The 20,389-nt window shown below is 46.2% G+C and overlaps 1 protein-coding gene across 2 annotated transcripts in view; it reads right to left on the bottom strand.

Annotated features, from left to right (window-relative positions):
• Nucleotides 1-20,389, bottom strand: part of RIPK2 (receptor interacting serine/threonine kinase 2) — a 91,568-nt gene that overhangs the window by 23,450 nt on the left and 47,729 nt on the right. For both annotated transcript variants that reach the window (XM_044294829.1, XM_044294830.1), the window contains exon 11: nt 17,497-17,574. In XM_044294829.1, the coding sequence (XP_044150764.1) occupies nt 17,497-17,574 (78 nt within the window). The remainder of the gene's footprint in view (nt 1-17,496; nt 17,575-20,389) is intronic.

Below are 20,389 nucleotides of genomic sequence, written 5' to 3'. Positions count from 1 at the left end.
GTCTGTTGTAACGTTCTTCTTGATGTTGATGGTGGTCCTTGTCTATGAGTGTGTTCCACCAGGGTGATTTATGTAGTGTTGTAAGTCCTGTCTGCTGTCTTGTTTCATTCTGTGTCCCCTTGGAGTGGAACAGTGTTATACTGTGGATCGACACGTATAGGTTCGTGAGCAGATAATATCACACGGGAAATCCTGCTGGTCGGGAGAAGGCATAAGGACCTTCTTCATGCAGCACACAAAGGATGATGTGATATTATTCTGGGCAACCAGGGTCTCGGATCGATACGGGTAACACTGTTGTGCTCATGGTTTTCGGTAGGGCTGTGTTGCGCTGGGGACTGGGGCGGACAGACAACATTGGTGTAATGTTGTGCTGCGCACTTAATTCTAGTCCGAGCAGGTAGCACAGCTCTGATAGGGATTGGACGCAGAGTGTTTGGCAGCAGAGTGTGGACTGTGTTCTTGTGTTGTGGGGTCCTGGGGAGCCAGGGCATGCCTATGCCGTTGGTTCTGCGGGCCTCCACAAGATGGGATCACAGGGGGAAATCAGCCTGGGTGCACATGAGTGGACAGGTATGCGGTGCCATCAATAACAAGATGGAGCTTTGTCCACAGAACTCCAGTTATCCTAACCCTAGTAGGGCGGCTATCCTTATCTGTTGGTGCAGAGGGATGTGTAGCAGAGGACGCGATCCTCTGAAGGTAGGGTGTTCAGACACCAGTGTTGGGATAATGAGGAGTCCTGTGAGACAAAGGGCAGCCCAATACCTTTCTCTACCCATGGGTCAAAGGTATTGGTGCTGGGAATTTTTGTACATTTAACTGCACCGTTAGGGGAGAAATTCCCCTGGGAGCGCCTGGTATCTTCTTCTGCCATAGGTTTTATATGGAGCGGAAGAAAAACCCTGGAGAGGCCACGGAAGAGGCCAGCTATTCCCCCTGACACTCTTGGGAGGCTCCAGAGGATCCCACTGGATTTTGGCAACCAAGTGACCTCTGCCTAGAGGTGTTCTAGAGATGAAAGACTGTGCCACAATCCAGCGGGAGCATTATTTAAGGCTCTGGAGGAAGATTTGGAGACGTTCGGGTGGGAGAGCATATCACTTGTTTCACCCAGTGAAACTTCTTCTGGTTCTGGTGATCGTCATCTACAGTCGGAGGGTCAAGGGACTTATTGACCAAAATACATCAGAACCAGACAGAACTGTACAGAACTATCCGGAGGAGGAGGCTCAGGACATAACCAAACATTGTTCCTGTAGCCAAATATTATTGTATGGACACACATTGTTTTCTATGAGGGTTCGGGATGTATAACTTGTACTACCCTGAAACCCCATAGCACATTGTATTGGATTTTGTGTGTTGGTCGATGGTGTACCCATAGACACTCTAGGTACAAATGGGTGACAGCCCAAAACTCGCCAACACACTGCGGTGAGCTATCATTTGACTGTACACATTTGTATCCTATAGTCGTTTCCCATTGACACAGGGGTCTACGACCTACCTGTGTCTTTGGAGGTAGAGAGGAATGCCAGGTTGCATGAGTCTCTATGGGTACACACATGTAATGGAATTTGGTGGTGTTGGGAGGGATGTAACATGTATTTTGTGTGAATGGGGATAAGGTTAGGTCACGATAGGGACAGGCCTCATTCATTTGCCACCTTGAACCCTGGAACGGTGAGGGTCTTAAGGGAAGGGCTGGAGGTGTAGTGTGGCGGAGGTGTTCCCTGCAGTAGAATTTAGGTACTATGACATCACCTCTTAAGAGTTTGACCTGCCTTGTAAAGACCTATTAATCTGTCCACGGGAGAACCGCACCCATCAAGATGGAAACAGACGTTGGATATAAGAAAGTTGGGACTGAAGTTGTGAGGGTGAACCCGGTCCAGATGCCTTGGAGGCGGGCCATACCTGAAGATCGGCAGAACGACTGAGAGACTGTGGGGGTGTGGCCACTCCAAAGTGGGGGTGGCCGACACTAAAAGACTGCGAAAGAAAGGCTAGTTAACCGAGAGAATGTCAAGAAGAAGACTGTGTATCCTGTGGACGGAGGAGTAGGTTACGGTGAAGGGCAGGTCGGAGGAAGCTGGATTAGGGATGTCTAAGTACCTAAAGATCATTGTGCACTACAGTTCTTCCTGAACTTCCACCAAGGATGGGGTTGAGGGGGGGGCAAATATCTCAACCCGTTCCCCCAATATATTGTCGTATTATATAGTCCGACAACAGGGAGATTGTTGAGGAAGGGTTGAGATGTATGCATGTATATCCATGCATGCCCGCAAACACGTGCGGTCATGTATGGTATATATGCATACATTAACCAATGCACCATGGGATGATGTGCGCAGATGTGCCCAGTATCTGCGCACGTCTGCCCATGGTGATCCCCAGGGGCTCATGGTGGCCCCTGTGGGATACAAGTGGCCCCTGTGAGATATATGTAGGGGCTTGTGCCCCCTTATAGTATGTAGGGGCCTTGTGCCCCCTTATATAATCTGTGCCCCCTTATGTCCCTAATATTAATGTATATACATGTGTATGGATGTGCCCCAAGCATCCATACTCATGTATATTATATAACCCCCCCCCCCCTACATGGACCCAGATGCATCAATGTGAATGTGGCCCAAGCATTCACATTGATGTATTCTGAGTAAAGGCGCCAGGATGACCGGATAAGGTCCGGTCATTCTGGTGACCTCAAAAGGATTCAAATTCTAATGAATTTGAATCCTTTTGTTCTAATTATCTGCAGCCCTGCTGGAGATAATTAAACATAATAGAGAGAGAGGAGACACCTTCGCTCCCTCTATTATGTGCATTCCGGCATCGCAATTACCATTGGGATGTCCAGAATGCCGAGAGCTACAGGCGGGAGATCAAAGGATCTCCCGCCTGTCTGCAGCGCGTCCCCGATGTGCGGGTCGGCGCAGTGACGTCATATCACTGCGCCGGCCCACGTGGATGATGGGGGCGCGCGGCGCGGGAGTGTGGGCCGCCGGGGTTAAATGCCGGCGGCCCCGGCACTCCAGCAGTTAGGGTCTGGGCCCCCATATGAGGAGAGCGCGTCCTGCGCTCAGCGAAGTCAGGGTCTGGGCCCCCCACGTGGAGGAGAGCGCAGGCAGCCACCCGGGCTGCGCTGCGATAAGAAGGATCGGGACAGACTGAGCCGTGACCGGACCCCCCCTCCTGTAGGACCCGGACCGGCCTGGCCCCTCTGAAGAAGAGAGCGATCGGCGCTCTACACGGAGCGGCCCCCTGGCTGGCGAGGATCACCCTAGAAGAACGAGCATAAACCTTGAGTATCTCCCCCTGTATACCCTGTTCCTCCTCTGGACCTAATACTCCCCTTGTAACCCCTGACTATCCTGACCCACCCGTGGTTAACCCCTGCATTCCTACCACTATCCTGACCCACCCCTGGTTAACCCTTGCATTCCTACCACTATCCTGACCCACCCCTGGTTAACCCCTGCATTCCTACCACTATCCTGACCCACCCCTGGTTAACCCCTGCATTCCCCTGGTTAACCCCTGCATCACCCCTGTATCGCCCCCTTCCTGCATCCCCTGATTAACCCCTGCACTGCTGTGCTGTAGAGCATGCCTCTGCTCTGCAAACAAACTGTATCGTGTTTAACCCTCTTGTAGCCCCGTAGGGACAGTATAGAGCTAGGCGGGTGGGTTGTTATACTTGTATGTGTGTATTGTATAGTTAGTTTGTGGGTGGAATTTGGGAACGTGTAGTGTAGTTATTGTATATGTGCAGTGCTGTGTAATTACTGTATTGCGTGCTTGGTGTATTAAATACTGTTATATTTGTACCCTTTGTGTAGTGTGTACTTGTTAGCGGTAGTGAGTAAGGCGCATGCAGCTAGTGTAGCGATCAGTGTAAAGCATAGCGAAGGTATTGTGTTATTATTATATAAAGGCATAAATAGGCGGAGTCCTCACTAGACGGCTCTTCCTATTTAGGAATATTAATTATCGATATTCGCATAATATTGGTGATTAATATTCCCCCCTTTTCACATCCCCTTCCTTGATTCTGATCAGATTGTAGGCCCCTCTCAAATCCAACTTGGAGAACACCCTGGCACCAACAATCTGATCAAAAAGGTTGGAGATCAAAGGAAGGGGATACGGATCCCGGACCGTAATACGGTTCAATTCCTGAAAATCCAAACACTGTCTCAGTGATCCATCCTTTTTCTTGACAAAGAAAAAACCTACTGCCACCGGAGACTTAGATGGCCTAATATGACCTTTTGCCAAACTCTCGGCGATATACTTTCGCATGACCTCTCTTTCAGGTTGGGAAAGATTGTAAAGGCGAGACTTTGGCAATTTAGCTCCTGGGATGAGATTAACTGGACAATCATAGTCACGATGAGGGGGCAATTCCTGGGTCCCACCCTCCGAAAAGACATCCGCAAAGTCTGAGAGATATTGAGGTAGAACCGCAGTGGACACCCCAGAGATAGATGTGCCAAGACAATTCTCCGAACAAAACTCTCCCCAACCAATAATTTGTCTTGCCTGCCAATCAATAATTGGATTATGTTTTGTCAACCAAGGTAATCCTAGGACTAAAGGAGCAGGCAAATTCCTCATGACAAAACAAGAAATAAGCTCTACATTTGAATCACCCAACCTCAACTGAATATTATGTGCAATATGAGTGAGACTCCTTTGAGAAAGAGGTGAAGAATCTATTGCAAACACCGGAATCTCCCTTTCCAAAGAGACCCAGATTTTGAAGGAAAAGAAAGTCAATAAGGTTTAGCCCAGCACCACAGTCAATGAATACCTCAACAAAGAATTTTCTTGAGTCTAGCGCCACCATGGCTGATAGGAGAAATCGAGAATTACAGGGAGCTTGCATATTTGCTTGTTCCACTACTCCATTCACGCTACCAAGAGTCAGGACGGTTTCTTTTTCTTTCATATCATCACGTGATTTAACAAAAGGACAAGCAAAAACAAGATGGTCACTTTTACCACAGTAGTAACATAATTTATGTAATCTCCTAAAGTTTCTCCTACCAGAACAAAAAGATATCTGACCCAACTGCATGGGTTCCTCCCCTACCCCAGAGTTATAAGTAATATCATCCTGGGCAGCAGGTGAGACAAAACCACATGCAGAAGGGATCCCTTGCACGGAGGGACCCTTACACCTCTCTCTGATACGTCTATCCAACCATATAGCCAAAGACATTGCATTCTCTAGAGTATCCGGGTACTCATGAAAAGCCAGGGCATCTTTCAACCTTTCAGATAACCCCTGACAAAACTGACTACGTAACGCGGGGTCGTTCCACCCCGACTCAGTAGCCCATCTCCTAAACTCTATGCAGTAAACCTCTGCAGTATGTTTACCCTGTAGTAAGTTACGCAATTTAGATTCTGCCATCGAGACCCGATCTGGGTCATCGTAAATCAATCCCAGGGCTTTGAAAAATTCCTCCACCGACTGGAGGGCGAGAGAACCGGGCGGCAGAGAAAAAGCCCAGGATTGCGCGTCCCCTTTAAGCAGAGACATGATGATACCAACCCTCTGATTTTCATCACCTGACGAAAATGGACGCAGTCGAAAATACAATTTGCATTACTCTTTAAAGCGGAAAAAATCATCCGCACCCCCTGTAAATTTCTCGGGAAGAGCGACTTTAGGCTCCCCACCAATTTGACCTGCACCTGATGCCAGAACACTCTGACACCGTGTGACCGAACTACGCAGATCTGCAACCTCTAGGGATAATCCCTACATACGGTCAATCAGTGCATCAATTGACACCATCACAAAACCGCTGAGTGATGGCAGTCACAGTATGGCGGGTTATAATGTCACAGCGGACAGGAACTCAGATACACAGACAACCAAATACACAAGTGTCTAGGCTAGATGCTGGGGACAGGTCACCTCCTAGCACATCCCTGACTTCTCTCCCTATGCTGCTAAGCCCACATTCAGACCTTGATGGTAGGAATGAAGTGTCCTCGTGCCTGGACTGCATACACCCTAGAATCCCTGAGATGGTGAAAGGGGAGAAGGGGCAGAAGACACACAAATAGCCTAGACCGCAAACAACACAAACAGAAATCAAACTTATCTGAGCTGAAACAGACAATCCTTCCTTCCTTGAATCCAAGGCCAGACTAAAATCTATAACCTGCACAGCCCTCTGGGATTGAAGGCAATTTAAGCCAATGACCCCACCCAGAGCACCTGAAGGAAGGCGGATCCAGCATTATTCCAAAACAAACAAAAGGTTAGACACGTGCTGCCAATCTGACAGACCTCCGCACACCGTCTGAGCAAGGCATGACAGTGAGACTCCTGTTCCTCCGTGCCTAGGAGGAACAGGTCGTCTTACCCTGCTCCTTGTTCCAGGGCAATCCTGAGGGCTAGCAGGGATTATAGGTTCCGGTGTATGAGCCCTCCCACCATCAGGGTTGGCTCATATGGTTAGGAGTCAGGGTCAGATTAGGGACGCAATAGGAGGGGACCTGCTCCCTAATTCTGTCATCCTGGCCGAGCAGCCACTAACATCTTCTGGCATCGCACGGCTGAGGGTTTTCCCCATCCTCAGCCGTGACACCTACTTCTCCTAGGACAGCCCTGACCACATTTGCATCCTCCTCCTCCACAGCTGTCTGCCCCCTGCTTGTCCCCTCAGTAACCACACCTGAGGACAATACGTTCCAGCATGCTTGCAGGCCACACTAAGGGGCCTCAGCACAGCTGGTGTGAATGACCCCCTCCTATTGAGGGAATAGGCACATATTACATTCCAACCCCCCACATTACCATCAAAAGGCATTATATTTACATTATCAGTACCAACAGGGGTGGACATGACATCACATTCTGGGGGATCGGACCTTAAGGTGTCACCGGCCACGTACTTAGACACAAGCCATCCCAAGTCCGTCCCCAGCAAAACACTGGCAGGGATATTTGAGGATACCCCCACCTCACCTCGACCGGCACCCCAGCCCAACTAGACCTTGGCAGTGCAGGTTCAACTCCCCCTATCCCGGAGACATTAAGGGATCTCCCAGGCAATAAATCGTGTGGTGCCACTAGTTCAGGCCATACCAGAGCCGTCTCAGCACCTGTGTCTCTAAGTACCATGGCCACGGCCTGGCCCACGGTGACTGGTTGAAAATTGTCAATGGACCTTCCACCACCCCCACCCACACACAAGACAGTGGGCGGTTTTCGGGTCGATGACTGGGACAGGTCCCTCGGGCACTGGGGACACATGGCCTTGAAGTGTCCTGGCTGCTTACACAGGTGGCAAAGTCGGGGTTTCTACACCAACGTGGAAAGTGAAGCCAAGAGGAGGTGGAGAGGGGGTAAGATGCACGCTGCACCTGCTGCCCCAAGGCCACGGGCCTAGGGGCAGCAGGTGCAGCGTGCGTCTTACCCCCTCTCCAGCCATCAGGTTTCCGTGCCTCTTAAGTCCTGTTGGTGTATTCATCGGCCAGGGTTGCTGTGGCGGAGGCCCCCTTTGGCTTCTGGTCATGGAGGTACTGCTGGAGGTCCTCTGGGCAATTCTACAAAAACTGCTCTGTGGCGATGAGCTCCTTCAGCTGCTGGACGGTGGTGAGCTCCAATGCCGTGGTCCATTGTTCGACCGCTCTCAGCAAGGCCCGCATGTGTTCGGCCCAGCTCTGGGTAGGGCCCCGCTGCAAACTCCGTAGCTTCTTTCGGTACGTGTCAGGGGTCAAGTTGTACTGCTGGAACAGAGCCTGCTTGATGTCCTTATAGCTCAGGATGGTCTCGCTGGACAGGTACCTGAAGATTTCCAGGGTTTTTTCCCTGAGACATGGCGTTAGGAATTGGACCCACTGGTCCTCCGGCAGGTGAGACTGACGGCAGGCCATCTCAAACATCAACAAGAAGGTGTCCAAGTCCCCATCTTTGTCCAGCAGGGGGAAGTCCTTATCCCATAGTTTTGGAATCCGGATCTCTGGAGACTCACATTGGGCTGGGGAGGGCTGCTGGGGCATTTGTAGCTGCTTACAACGTTTTGCAGCCTCTGCTTGCTCGCAACGCTCTGTAGCTGCCATGAGGATCTCATAGGCAGCCTGATCTCTGGCCTGGAGATGGTCCAGGGCAGCTTGTAGGAGAGCAGCCGAGCCTGCTTGGCTGGGGGGATGGGACAGTGAAGTGCGTCCCACCGAGGGCCTGACCCCCGGCAACTGGCTCCTTGGGGGGCTTTGGTAGCGCTCCCCCTCGCCTTGAAGAAAGTTGCCTTCCACCTCCTCTTGGCCCCTTATCAGGACTGGGTCCTCCCCGCCATCGTTCATAGCATCTGCCATATCCTTAGCCTTGCTTCTTGTGATACTGGCCATCATTGCCAAGGATGATCACTGACAGACTGCAACCTGATGCACACACACACCTAATCGTATTTGCACTCAGACTGTCTAGTGTTGAGCTGATCTTAAGACTCCAGCGGCAAAAGCTACTGCTGGTAGTCTTTAGTGTCTGGAAGTATGGGTCCCACACTCACACATACTAGTATCTCGATCCCACTGCTGCCACCAATATGTGATGAATACTGCACCTCGCAGACCCACCTGACGTCAACTACGTAGAGCTCACGAGATACGGTTTAGTCACTGGTTTCCAAGTCGTGACGTTACGCTCTCCATCGGAGCACGCAAGGTCAGCTTAATACAGTTTACACAGACGCCTCCTGTCCACATGGGCACAGAGAGGAAGGGGGGTGAGAGATGGTGGTCTATGTGGCCTCCGGCGTAACTCCACAATCGATTACAACCCTGACAACCTGAGAGAGCCTTTTCACTGCCCCAGTGAAACAGAGCTTTCTCAGACAGGTGGACTGCCACCAGTTCCTCGTTTGATATAAGAACGGTTCGCTAACTGGATTAAATAGGGTGAGAAACCAACCCGCAGTAGCTTATAACTATGCCGAAACACGGACGTGGGGATTCGTGATCGAGATACAAGGACAGCACAAGATTAAATTATATATTTAATTGCCTAAAAGGCGCACTAGACAATACACAATATACACAGAGAATATATACAGTGGTCGGATGTGCAAATACAGGTGGTATGATACAACAGAGCAGAGTTAGACAGAGCAAGAGTCAGTTACCAGATGGATGAGTAGTCATTTGGGTTGTGAAGAGTTCTGGGTTGCTGTAATGCTTGGCTGTAGTCACATGGGGGCAGTGATGTCAGCAGTTTGTCCACGGTCCCTCCAAACATGTTACTCAAGGTGACTCCTTCAGAGAAAGACGCCAGCCTCTGGCTTGCATGGGCATTTTCACCTGTAGTCAGTCACTTCCCTCCCTCCCTCTGGGAGGAGTCCACCCTCCCTTCCTTGTCCTGGCAGACAAAAGACCCACAAAACCCATTAGGGCCCATAGCTCCAGACCAGAAGGTTACAGGGAGATAGTTCAGGGACCAACGGATCCACCTGGGTTCCAGCTCCAGGTGGAGACCAAACATGGCGCCATTATTAGGTTTCCGCTGGGAGATCTCTGTATCCTACCACCAAACTACGACCAGTGACAGGGTCTGTCTGGGCCCCTGTGTCGCAGTTATATAATTGGTTTATGCCTGTGATGGACGGGCAATTCATAATTCCTTATGAATCCCCTGATGTCTGATGGATTTGACTTTATTATATTAGAAAAGACAGTACTACAAACAAAACTTCACCAAGATTATTTTCAATGTTGGCGGTGCCAGCAGTGTTGAGCCCAAGCCCAACGGGCTCCTGCCAAACTGAAGAGTAGATAGATAACCGCAGCACTCACTGTCTTCAAAAAATGAGAAGATTTATTCACCAACTGTGCGATGTTTCTACTACACAGTCTTTCTCAAGCATATGTGTTACACCAGTTAGAGACACAGTTAGATTGAGGGACCACCCTGCGTGGGTCCCTCCCCCCAATCATTAACACCTGTGCATACATACATAATAACAAAACAATATTCAAAATCAAACCAATAATCCATCTGCTATTCAACTTATATAGAGCCCATTTTGCAATTAGTCCTAGAAAATAAATCAAATTAAATTCAAGTGCACATTACATACCTCACTCGTGTTACCCTGGAAAAGAAAAGCATGGATTGGCGTCCCTCAGGATTCAATGAGCATGTGTGCTTTTTTCGACAGAATACATGCAACTGCAGGGTAAATGTCTCATCACTCCTGTGATCCAGCTCCCCGATCACATTCCAATTACTAACGTTTCAAAAAGTGAAATAAGTTCAAGATTGTGTTTGTGCTTTTCAATATTAGTTTCCTCCCGTACTGTTGTTAAAGTGTACAATCGGACGGGAGGTACAAGGGAGGGTCGTCACCAGGCAACGAAGGACGCTTCTCTCCCTGAGCGCCCTAAAGTGTACTAGCAGATAGGAGGTCAGAACGTGCACACATACCTGCACATGCGCAAGACAATTCAAAGCACTTCACACACCGGAGGAGCGTCGCTAAGCAACATAGGACGCTGCTCTCCCCAAGAGTCATAAAATGTATTGGATGACAGGAGTTCACAATATTCTATAGCCAACCCTATTATTGATAAATAAGACACAAGGTCCATGAGGATTTCTTCTGACACGTACACCGTCCTGTGAAGCACCGCATCCGCTATTACATAACTTACAATAATAAATTATATGGCAGAAAACTATGGATTGGCCCATTTCAAGAAAACAAGCCTCATTTTACAAATTCAAAACCTGGGGGGGTGAATCGATCATTACGGGGTATCTAGAAACTCTGGATTGGTACAAAAGACCTAATAAGGGCTGCTCACAGTCATGTATTGTGATTGTTCTGAAGTGCTCCAATGACCAGTGACATGAATCCTGTGCATGGGGGCTAAACAACATATAGAGGCGTAAATGTGAGGTTTCCTAGGGAGAAGAATAACGTGCAAGAAAAAAATCTGTTAAAAAAATATATAAAACTCCAACCTTAAACTCCCAATTAAGGCCCCCAACGTGTCCAATTCAAAAATCCATTTTAATTCCAATCTCTTCAGTAAACGTTCCCGGTCCCCACCCCTACGTGGGGGGGGAACACACTATCAATTATCCTGTATCTCAATTGTGAAACATTATGTTTATATTTCAAAAAATGTTCCGGTAGCCAGTAATTATACCTGGTTCTCCTCTTTCCTTTCCCGTCTACCGGTCAATAACTTCCGTATGGATTACCTATGCCAATTAATTCTCAATTTACATGCCTGTGTAGTCTCCCTTACATAAAGCAATCCACAGGGACATTGCAATGTGTAAATAACATAATCAGAGGAACAGTTATATATATTTTTAATAAAATAACGTCTACCTGTCTGTGGATGAAAAAAGGTGTTGCCCTTGATGAGACTGCTGCAATTACAGCAGTTCAGACACGGGAAACATCCTGTTCTGTTAGCACCCTGTTTGATGTTATCAACCGTATCTGTGCGTATCAATCTGTCTCCCAGATGTTTTAAATGCCATCAGTGGTGGGGCCGTGAACTCCTCTATCTCCGGGAATGATTGCGAAAGAATATGCCAGTTCTGTCTAAGGACTCTAGTTATTTGTCCACTGGCTGGGTTATACAGTAAGTAGACACAAAAGGTATTTGTTTATTAGATAGTAGATAGTAACTGGGTATGGTCCTTTTCTTTAACCAGTTTCTGATGTCTTTTAATTAAATTCTTTGGGTATTTACGTTCAATAAAATTGCTTCCCATTGTATCTAGTCTCTTGTCCACCAACCCCTCATCTGACACTATTAGTCTAACCCTTAAAAATTGGCTGTATGGGAGGCATTGTAACACGTTTTTAGGGTGAGCACTGTCAAAGCGGAGCATATTGTTCCTATCTGTAGGCTTAGCATACAGGTCCGTTCCTAAGGTGACAGGTAGATGGGAAAGGAAGGAAGAGAACCAGGTAGAATTACCGGTCACCGGAACATTTTTTGAAACATAATGTTTCACTATTGAGATACAGGATAATTGATAGTGTGCCCCCCACGTAGGGGTGGGGATCGGGAACGTTTACTGAAGAGATTGGAATTAAAATTGATTTTTGAATTGGATACATTGGAACCTAAGGGCCTTAAATCGGGATTTTAAGGTTGGCGCCCTCTTCTGAATCCCCTTTAGTGTAATAAGTGCCCAGCTTTTGCTGTTTTTTAATGTTTTATATATTTTTTAACAGATTTTTTTTTTTGCACGTTATTGTTCTCCCTAGGAAACATCACATTTACGCCTTATTGAAGTACCTCTATATGATGTTGAGATCCCTGGACGATCGTCCCTGATTTAGGATGGTGACGCGACACTGAATGTGAGGTACCACCATTCTGCATTTGTTTGGCTCTGTGGATACGAACCATGTGAAGCCAGTAATATTTGTAACTTGGGGGATTTTAAATCTAATCTGGGATTTATATTCATCTCCTCTTTAGTAGCTCTAATTATACATTTCTTTGGGAGTGGGAGGGTGGCTCACTAAATGGGGGCTATTCTCTCATATTGGATATTTTAGACCTACTAATTGGAGGATTATAGACCACTTGGCTGCGTTTGAGCATATGGAATGTGTTGGGTCGACCCCGTGGTGTTTTTTCACCAATGGATGGGGTGGTATTCCACCCCGGATGGAGAGGAGACCTGTAAGTGAGTTGACTGTTTAGCCCCCATGCCCAGGATTCATTTCACTGGTCATTGGAGCACTCCAGAACAATCACAATACATGACTGTGAGCAGCCCTTATTAGGTCTTTTGTACCAATCCAGAGTTTCTAGATACCCCGTAATGATCGATTCACCCCCCCAGGTTTTGAATTTGTAAAATGAGATTTGTTGTCTTGATATGGGCCGATCCATAGTTTTCTGCCATATAATTTATTATTGTAAGTTATGGAATAGTGGATGTGGTGCTTCACAGGACGGTGTATGTGTCATAAGGCATCCTCAGGGCCCTCGTGTCTTATTTAACAATAATAAAGGTTGGCTATAGAATATTGTGAACTCCTGTCAGCCAATACCTTCTATCACTCTTGGGGAGAGCAGCGTCCATGTTGCTTAGTGACGCTCCTCCGGTGTGTGAAGTGCTTTGAATTGTCTCACGAATGCACAGGTATGTGTGCACGTTCTGACCTCCCATCTACTAGTACACTTTAGGGCGCTCAGGGAGAGAAGCGTCCTTCGTTGCCTGGTGACGACCCTCCTTTGTACCTCCAGTCCGATGGTACGCTTTAACAACAATACGGGAGGAAACTAATATTGAAAAGCACAAACGCAATTTTGAACCGTGTCGGACTTGGGTGCCTAGGGCCCACCAGTGGAATTGATTTTGGGGCCCACCCTAGAGCTGGATATATTACTTTTTCAGAGTCACGCACATAATTGTATGCATTTTAGCACACAATGCAGAGTGCTAAACAGAACAGTATTGTGCACTGCACTATATCAAATTGTTTCCCATTAAGCAACTTATTTACTACTGATGACCTATCCTGTGGAGATATGACACCCGAGACCCCCACTGATCAGCAGTAGCCATGATCACAGTAGCGCCACAGCCTCCTCTCAGCTTACCAAGCACAGCGCCGTACATTGCATAGCGGCTGTGTTTGGTATCGCAGCTCAGCCCCATTAACTTCTATGGGGCCCGAGCAGCTCCTAGGCCCCTTGATCAATGAATGTGTTGTCACTGGCTTAGGAAAAGCACAGAGAAGGGCACAGGGAAGGTCTCACAGGAGCGCCAGTGCCTTCTCAAACAGCTGATCGGCAGAGGTCCAGGGTGTCAGACCCCACCGATCAGATACTGATGATCTATCCACAGTATAGGTCATCAGTTATAATGTCTCAGAAAACCCCTTTAAATATACATTGTGAGTCTGATATTTAAAGATGGCGCCCACTCTCAAGCACAGCAGGCGCTATAGCCGCTAAGTGCTTGTTGTTTTAAACAGCAGACACCGAGGGCTAATGTATGCAATTGACAATAACGTCATTCACACACATTTAAGTCCTCAGATGCCATGGTCAAATGAGCTCAAAAACCTAGTGGGGATCAGGGTACCCAGATAGTGCTCGGTCCTTCTGAATGATCCGAGGATGCAGCAGCTACGTTCCTATGAAGACCCTGCCTGAGACTCTAATAGACTTTAATGCTAATGAATTGGAGTCTATGTCAGAAGCAATGTAATAATATCTTGTTCAAGTTCCCTAGGGGAATTTTTAAAAAGTGTAAAAAAATAAAAAATAAAAAGTTTTTAAATAATTTAATAAAAAGTGAGCAAACAGTCGTACACACTCCCACATGATATCAATAAAAACTAGATTGTCCAGCAATAAAATGAGCCCTAACAAAGCTCCAAAGTTATAAAAACAAAAAGGTTATTGGTGCCAACATAACGATGCAAAGAAATTAAAAAAAAAATTCAAAGTCTTTTTGTTTAGTATTAAATCTAAACATATGTGGTATAGATGTAATCATACTGACCCAAAGAATGAAAGTAACAAGTCAGTTTTACCGCATAGAAAATTATGTAAAAACAAAACTCATAAAACTGTAGCGGAACAGTGTTTTTTTTTTTTTTTATAATTCTATACCATTTATAAAAATATTCCCGTTTCCCACTACATTGTATGCAACTGTCAATGGTGCCGTTAAAAAGTACTATTTTATACTATTCAGCTATGTGTAGGGAAAATAAAAACAGTTATGGCTCTGGGAGGACTGGGAGTAAAAAAACAAAAAAAAATACGGAAAATGGCCCTGTCCTGAAGGGATTAAATCCCACAACTGTCCCAAGAAAAGACATGTCCACTTTTCACGCAGTGTCCTTTCATGGCTTAGCCCCATTCAATGCAGCGTATATAGCAGCAGAAGCCACAGCCAACAGCTTCTATCATGGTATACATGGTGTGAATAGGTCTAGGAGTATGACATTTTGCAGTGAGGAAAACTTCAACTCTCAGCAGGTCCTGAAGGTCTGCATCTGACAGGGCATGCTGGGAGTTGTAATTTTCAGAGAGGGGGAACAGTAAACATATGAGCATTTTTTTTCATCAGTAAATACTTTTTCTTTCATTATTTTAGGGACTTGGGGACTGGCTGAGCACACTTTTATAGCTTTATTTGAAAAAGAGCCTCCTGCTTCTCTTCTCCTGCCCTGTCATCACATTCTCCCAGACTGAACTTCTGCGCTCTGCTCAGCTCTGGAACAGGGGCGGCATGAGAGCTCTCTCTCTGCGTGCAGTGTCAGCTGGATGACAGATGCACGTAGTGAGAGCAGAGTTCAGGAGGCGTTGAGTAAGATTGGCTCCACAGCACTGTGCCAGCTATACAAGACAAGCAGCTGGATGACAGGCATGATAATCTGGCTGCTTGCTACATACACACAGTGCCTGTGGTAAATGCTGCGCTATTTATTACAACAGCGCTTGTCAGCAGGCAGCTGGGGTTGCTGCTGACTAGTATAGGCAGACAGGCAAGGGGCCCACCGAGGATTTCACTGTCTCCCCGGTGGGCCAGTCCGAGCCTGATCTTGAACTTATTATTTCACCACTTTTTCAAACGTTAGTATTTGGAATGTGATCGGGGAACTGGATCACAGGAGTGACGAGACATTCACCCTGCAGTTGCATGCATTCTATTGAAAAAAGCACGCATGCTCATTGAATCCTGGAAGGACACCAACCCATGCTTTTCTTTTCCAGGGTAACACGAGTGAGGTATGTAATGTGCACTTGAATTTAATATTGGTTTGATTTTGAATGTTGTTTTGTTATTATGTATGTATTAACAGGTGTTAATATGAGTAGGGGGAGGGACCCACACAGGGCAGTCCCTCAATCTAAATAGTCATTGTGCTTTTGGGTATATATATATATATAAATAAAATGTAATGAATGGCAGCACCAACCTTTAGATTTGAAGCTCCAACAGGAAAAGCGTCCCAGTATAATAAAAATAAAAAATAGAACAGCACTTCGGTATGGTGAAAAAAAACTGTTTATTCACCCAGTGGTGACGCGACGTTTCGGCTCCAACATGAAGCCTTTCTCAAGCCTATATAGAGACATATATATATATATATATATATATATATATATATATGTCTCTAACTGGTGTAACACATATGTTTGAGAAAGACTGTGTAGTCATTTTTTGAAGACAGTGAGTGCTGTGGCTATCTATCTACTCTTCAGTCTGATGGATTTGAGTGATCTGGTTAATAGCTGTGACCCCCTGCAGTTTTTGGCCTCCGTGCTGGCTGAGTGAGGTGTTAATTTGTTCACATGTTGCCTGCTTGAAGCCAGGACCCCTGCGGAGTTCACTCCCTCTGCTATCTGACAGCAAATGGCTGGAATTAGATCATGGCTGGCATTAGATCATAATTCCACATTCCTCACAAATAAGTCCAGACCCTCTCCTGCAAAATTGCGGAACGAATGTGGACTCATTCATACGGTCATGTGGATGTAGCCTAAAGGCTTTTTGTTTGTGCAGTTACAGTGGTTTCTATGGGGACCAACTGACTAAACATTGGGCAGCTCTCTATGTGAATGACAGAAACCAGACGGCACTGCCTACATCCCATGCAAACATACATAAGCGTCTCTGTAACTATGTGCAAACATTATTGTGGTGCTCAAGCCAAACAGTATCCAATATTTCTCAGAGTTAGTAAACGGCAGGCGGCACTCACCAATGTAGAAAATGTATTCCTTTATTGTCTTCAAATACACCGTATTCATAAGGCAGGGGCGGAACAAACGTCCATGCAGTCAAACAAAGCAGCCTTGTGCAGACAATCTGCAGAGCTGAGCAAATTGATATATAGTTTTATGCAAAAAGATTAGTAAAACTTGTAATTTATACGTTTATATATTTGCTTTTTCTACCTCCTGTGAACAGCTATCGGTACAGAAAGGAGGTGTTATCAGTAATAGCATTGTGTGTATAAGTGTGTATAAGGAGATAGCCTTCACTGATAATACCTCCTCCTGTACCGATGCTTTTCACAGCGCTGCAAAAAGTGTATAAATTACAGATTTTACTAAATCTAAAACTATATATCAATCTGCTCAGCTCCTCCTGCGCTATAACATGCTGCTTGCAGATTACATTGCATTTTGGCTGACAGGTCCTCTTTAAAATTAGAAAAAAAAATCATCTGCGTAATAAAATCCTACAAATTGTTAGAATGTTTGTGTGACTATAGTATATACAGCTTTATTTATTTATTTTATGCACTTATATAGCGCTACTATAATCCGCAGCACTTTATAGACATTAGCATCCAATTACCCCAGTGGGGCTCACAATCTAGGTTCCCTATCAGTATGTCTTTGGAGTGTGGGAGGAAACCCACACAGAAACAATGAGAACATACAAACTCCATGCAGATGTTGTCCTCGGTCGGACAACAAGGCACTAATGCTGCTAACCACTGAGCCACATCTACTTACCTGTATAACTGTTAGGAAATGGTACTTCGTCTGTTGGCTTACGATCAGAACTTGGTTTCCATCTTATGATTTCTTTCTCTACAAACATGGAAATAACAGGAAACAAACAAAGCAGTCCATGAAAAGGATTCTACTGATAGCAAAAGTAGAAATCCGTTAGGTGTCGGACTGGCCCACCAGAACACAACAGGATGTCTTGGTGGGCCCAGCCTCTGACACAATTATAGGCCCCTAATAAAACAGAAACCAATAACCAGATCAGGGCTAGATATACTATATCTGCTGGACAGGGGCCCTTTAGGAAAAGGGGCCCAGCACCATCTTACCAAGAAAACACCAATGCTTCTTAGTGGCCATTTCATTGCATGTAGAAGATTTTTAGCTATAGTCCCTAAAAGAAATGGCTACGCCAGAGAGTAGCTCCATGTTGTCTGCTCACTGTCTGCAAAGTAGTTCTAACAGAACAAGGGGTCCTCATACTTTTCTTGCACAGGGGCCCTTTGCAGTCTATGTAAACCTCAGAATCAGAACCCTTATGCAAATTACTGCATGTATAACCCTTTAAGGACTTTTTTCCCTTCTTGTATTTGTACAATATGCTACACTGTACTTGAGTTTATATAATTCAATGCATTTGCCTATACTGTAATATGAATTGTTGTCACTAGATGTCACTGTTGTTGCTAAAACTAGTAGGTTATAAAACTGCTACTGGCCATGGGGATGAGGAAGTTCGTGCCTGAAGCCACATGGTGTTCAGAGGTCTCCTGTGCTGAGGAAGGCAAAGAAAGGGACTGACAAAGAGGGAGCCTCAGAGGAGCCTGTAAAAGATGCTGCAGCTGCCGTCACATGTGAATGATGAAATGGTTGCAGCAGGCTTCAAATCAGCTCCTGTGAGATAAACCTGATAAGATGAGAGGCTGTAGTGCTGAGGCGGTGAGGACAGTGAACTGTAGTAAAATATGTTTTCTGGTGTTATAATGCCTTCTTGTTATACACATTTCTCCTCTGAAGAACCTGTTACTGTGCAGAGCTGTGGACAATGGTTTTGGAGCGAGGCAAGTGTGGTTAAAATGTGTAAGGTGCCTTGAGAACCTGTTTGCCTATGTTACTGTTGGACTCGGAGATGCATTGGTATGCTGGAGGTCAGAGTGGTTTATTCGTCATGTATGGTAGGCTGGAGGCCAAATGATGGAGGCCCATCATGGATGAGTCAGAAAGGTTGAAGCCAGAGGGGACTTGTTCTTTGGAAAGAGTTGGTGAAATTTATGTAAAGCATGAGTAGGAGGGTTTGACATACCTCATGAGTTATTTTCAAAGGCATGGGAAATAAGGCAGAACACACCTATATTTCTTTACAGTAACAAACATATTTTCAGTCTTTAGTCAAGGCAGCATTCCAAAAATATAGTCCTTTTATTATACGACATTTCAGCTCTGTGGGAGCTTTCCTCAAACATGCTAGAGAAAAGCTCACACAGAGCTGAAATAGTATCAGACTACACAATAGATACCCATAAGAGCTCTAGTCGTGAAACAGTAGGATATTTTCAACCAAGAATAGGCCACTAAGACACGCCATTACAGACAGGCTGGGACTGGCCCACAGGGGTACAGGAGAATCCCCCAGTGGGCCCCTGAGCAAAGTGGGCCCCTAGTCTCCCAGCCCCTGCACAAGTGGCACATAACACATTAGAATTACTGGACTACATATATATAGTCAATGTAGAGCACCTCAACCAGCCTAAGTTCATATAAAAAAACTTGTTAAAGGGCTTCTGTCAGCCCACTAAACCGTTATTTTTTTTTGGGGTTTACTAATAATCCCTATACTGCGAGCTCCCTATACATAAGTTAAATAATCATTTTGGTTCAGTAGAATTTTATAAAAAGCTATTTTTAAAATATGTAAATTACCTTGCTACCAGCAAGTAGGGCGGCTACTTGCTGGTAGCAGCCGCATCCTCCGATCCTAATGACGCCCCCTCCGCGTTGTGATTGACAGGGCCAGGGAACGGAATCGTTCTCTGCTGGCCCTGCCTGTTCGCATTCAAAATCCGGCGCCTGCCCCGCGGCCGTAACTATCTTTAATGTGCGCAGGCGCACTGAGAGGCGGCCGCTCGCTCGGCGCTCCATCCTCAATGCGCCTGCGCCGATGACGTCACATCTACACCCGGTGCAGGCGCATTGAGGATGGAGCGGCCGAGCGAGCGGCCGCCTCTCAGTGCGCCTGCGCATATTGAAGATATGTACGGCCGCGGCGCAGGCGCCGGATTTTGATTGCAAACAGGCAGGGCCAGCAGAGAACGATTCCGTTCCCTGGCCCTGTCAATCACAATGCGGAGGGGGCGTCATTAGGATCGGAGGATGCGGCTGCTACCAGCAAGTAGCCGCCCTACTTGCTGGTAGCAAGGTAATTTACATCTTTTAAAAATAGCTTTTTATAAAATTCTACTGAACCAAAATGATTATTTAACTTATGTATAGGGAGCTCGCAGTATAGGGATTATTAGTAAACCCCAAAAAAAAATAACGGTTTAGTGGGCTGACAGAAACCCTTTAACAAGTTTTTTTATATGAACTTAGGCTGGTTGAGGTGTATAGGGATTATTAGTGGGCTGACAGAAGCCCTTTAAATTATTTATTATATTCGAATGTATCCGTACGGTGGGCCCCCAAAATAAATTATACTGGTGGGCCCGTATAACCAAGTGATGTATCTTACCCTAATCAGGGCCGTCTTTAATATTGATTGGACCATGGGCAAAAATTTACTTGGGCCCCCTAGATCCCGCCTTCCCACACCTTAGCAGGCAATCACGCCCTCCACCACAACACACAAAAAATCCACACATCTGGTAGAGTACAGTGAATGACTGTAAATACTTCCAGT

Source organism: Bufo gargarizans, chromosome 5 (assembly GCF_014858855.1).
Source record: "Bufo gargarizans isolate SCDJY-AF-19 chromosome 5, ASM1485885v1, whole genome shotgun sequence".
NCBI classification, from domain to species: Eukaryota; Metazoa; Chordata; class Amphibia; order Anura; family Bufonidae; genus Bufo; species Bufo gargarizans.
The sequence above is the reverse complement of the archived record's forward strand: the minus strand, read 5'-3'. Positions and strand labels throughout refer to the sequence as shown.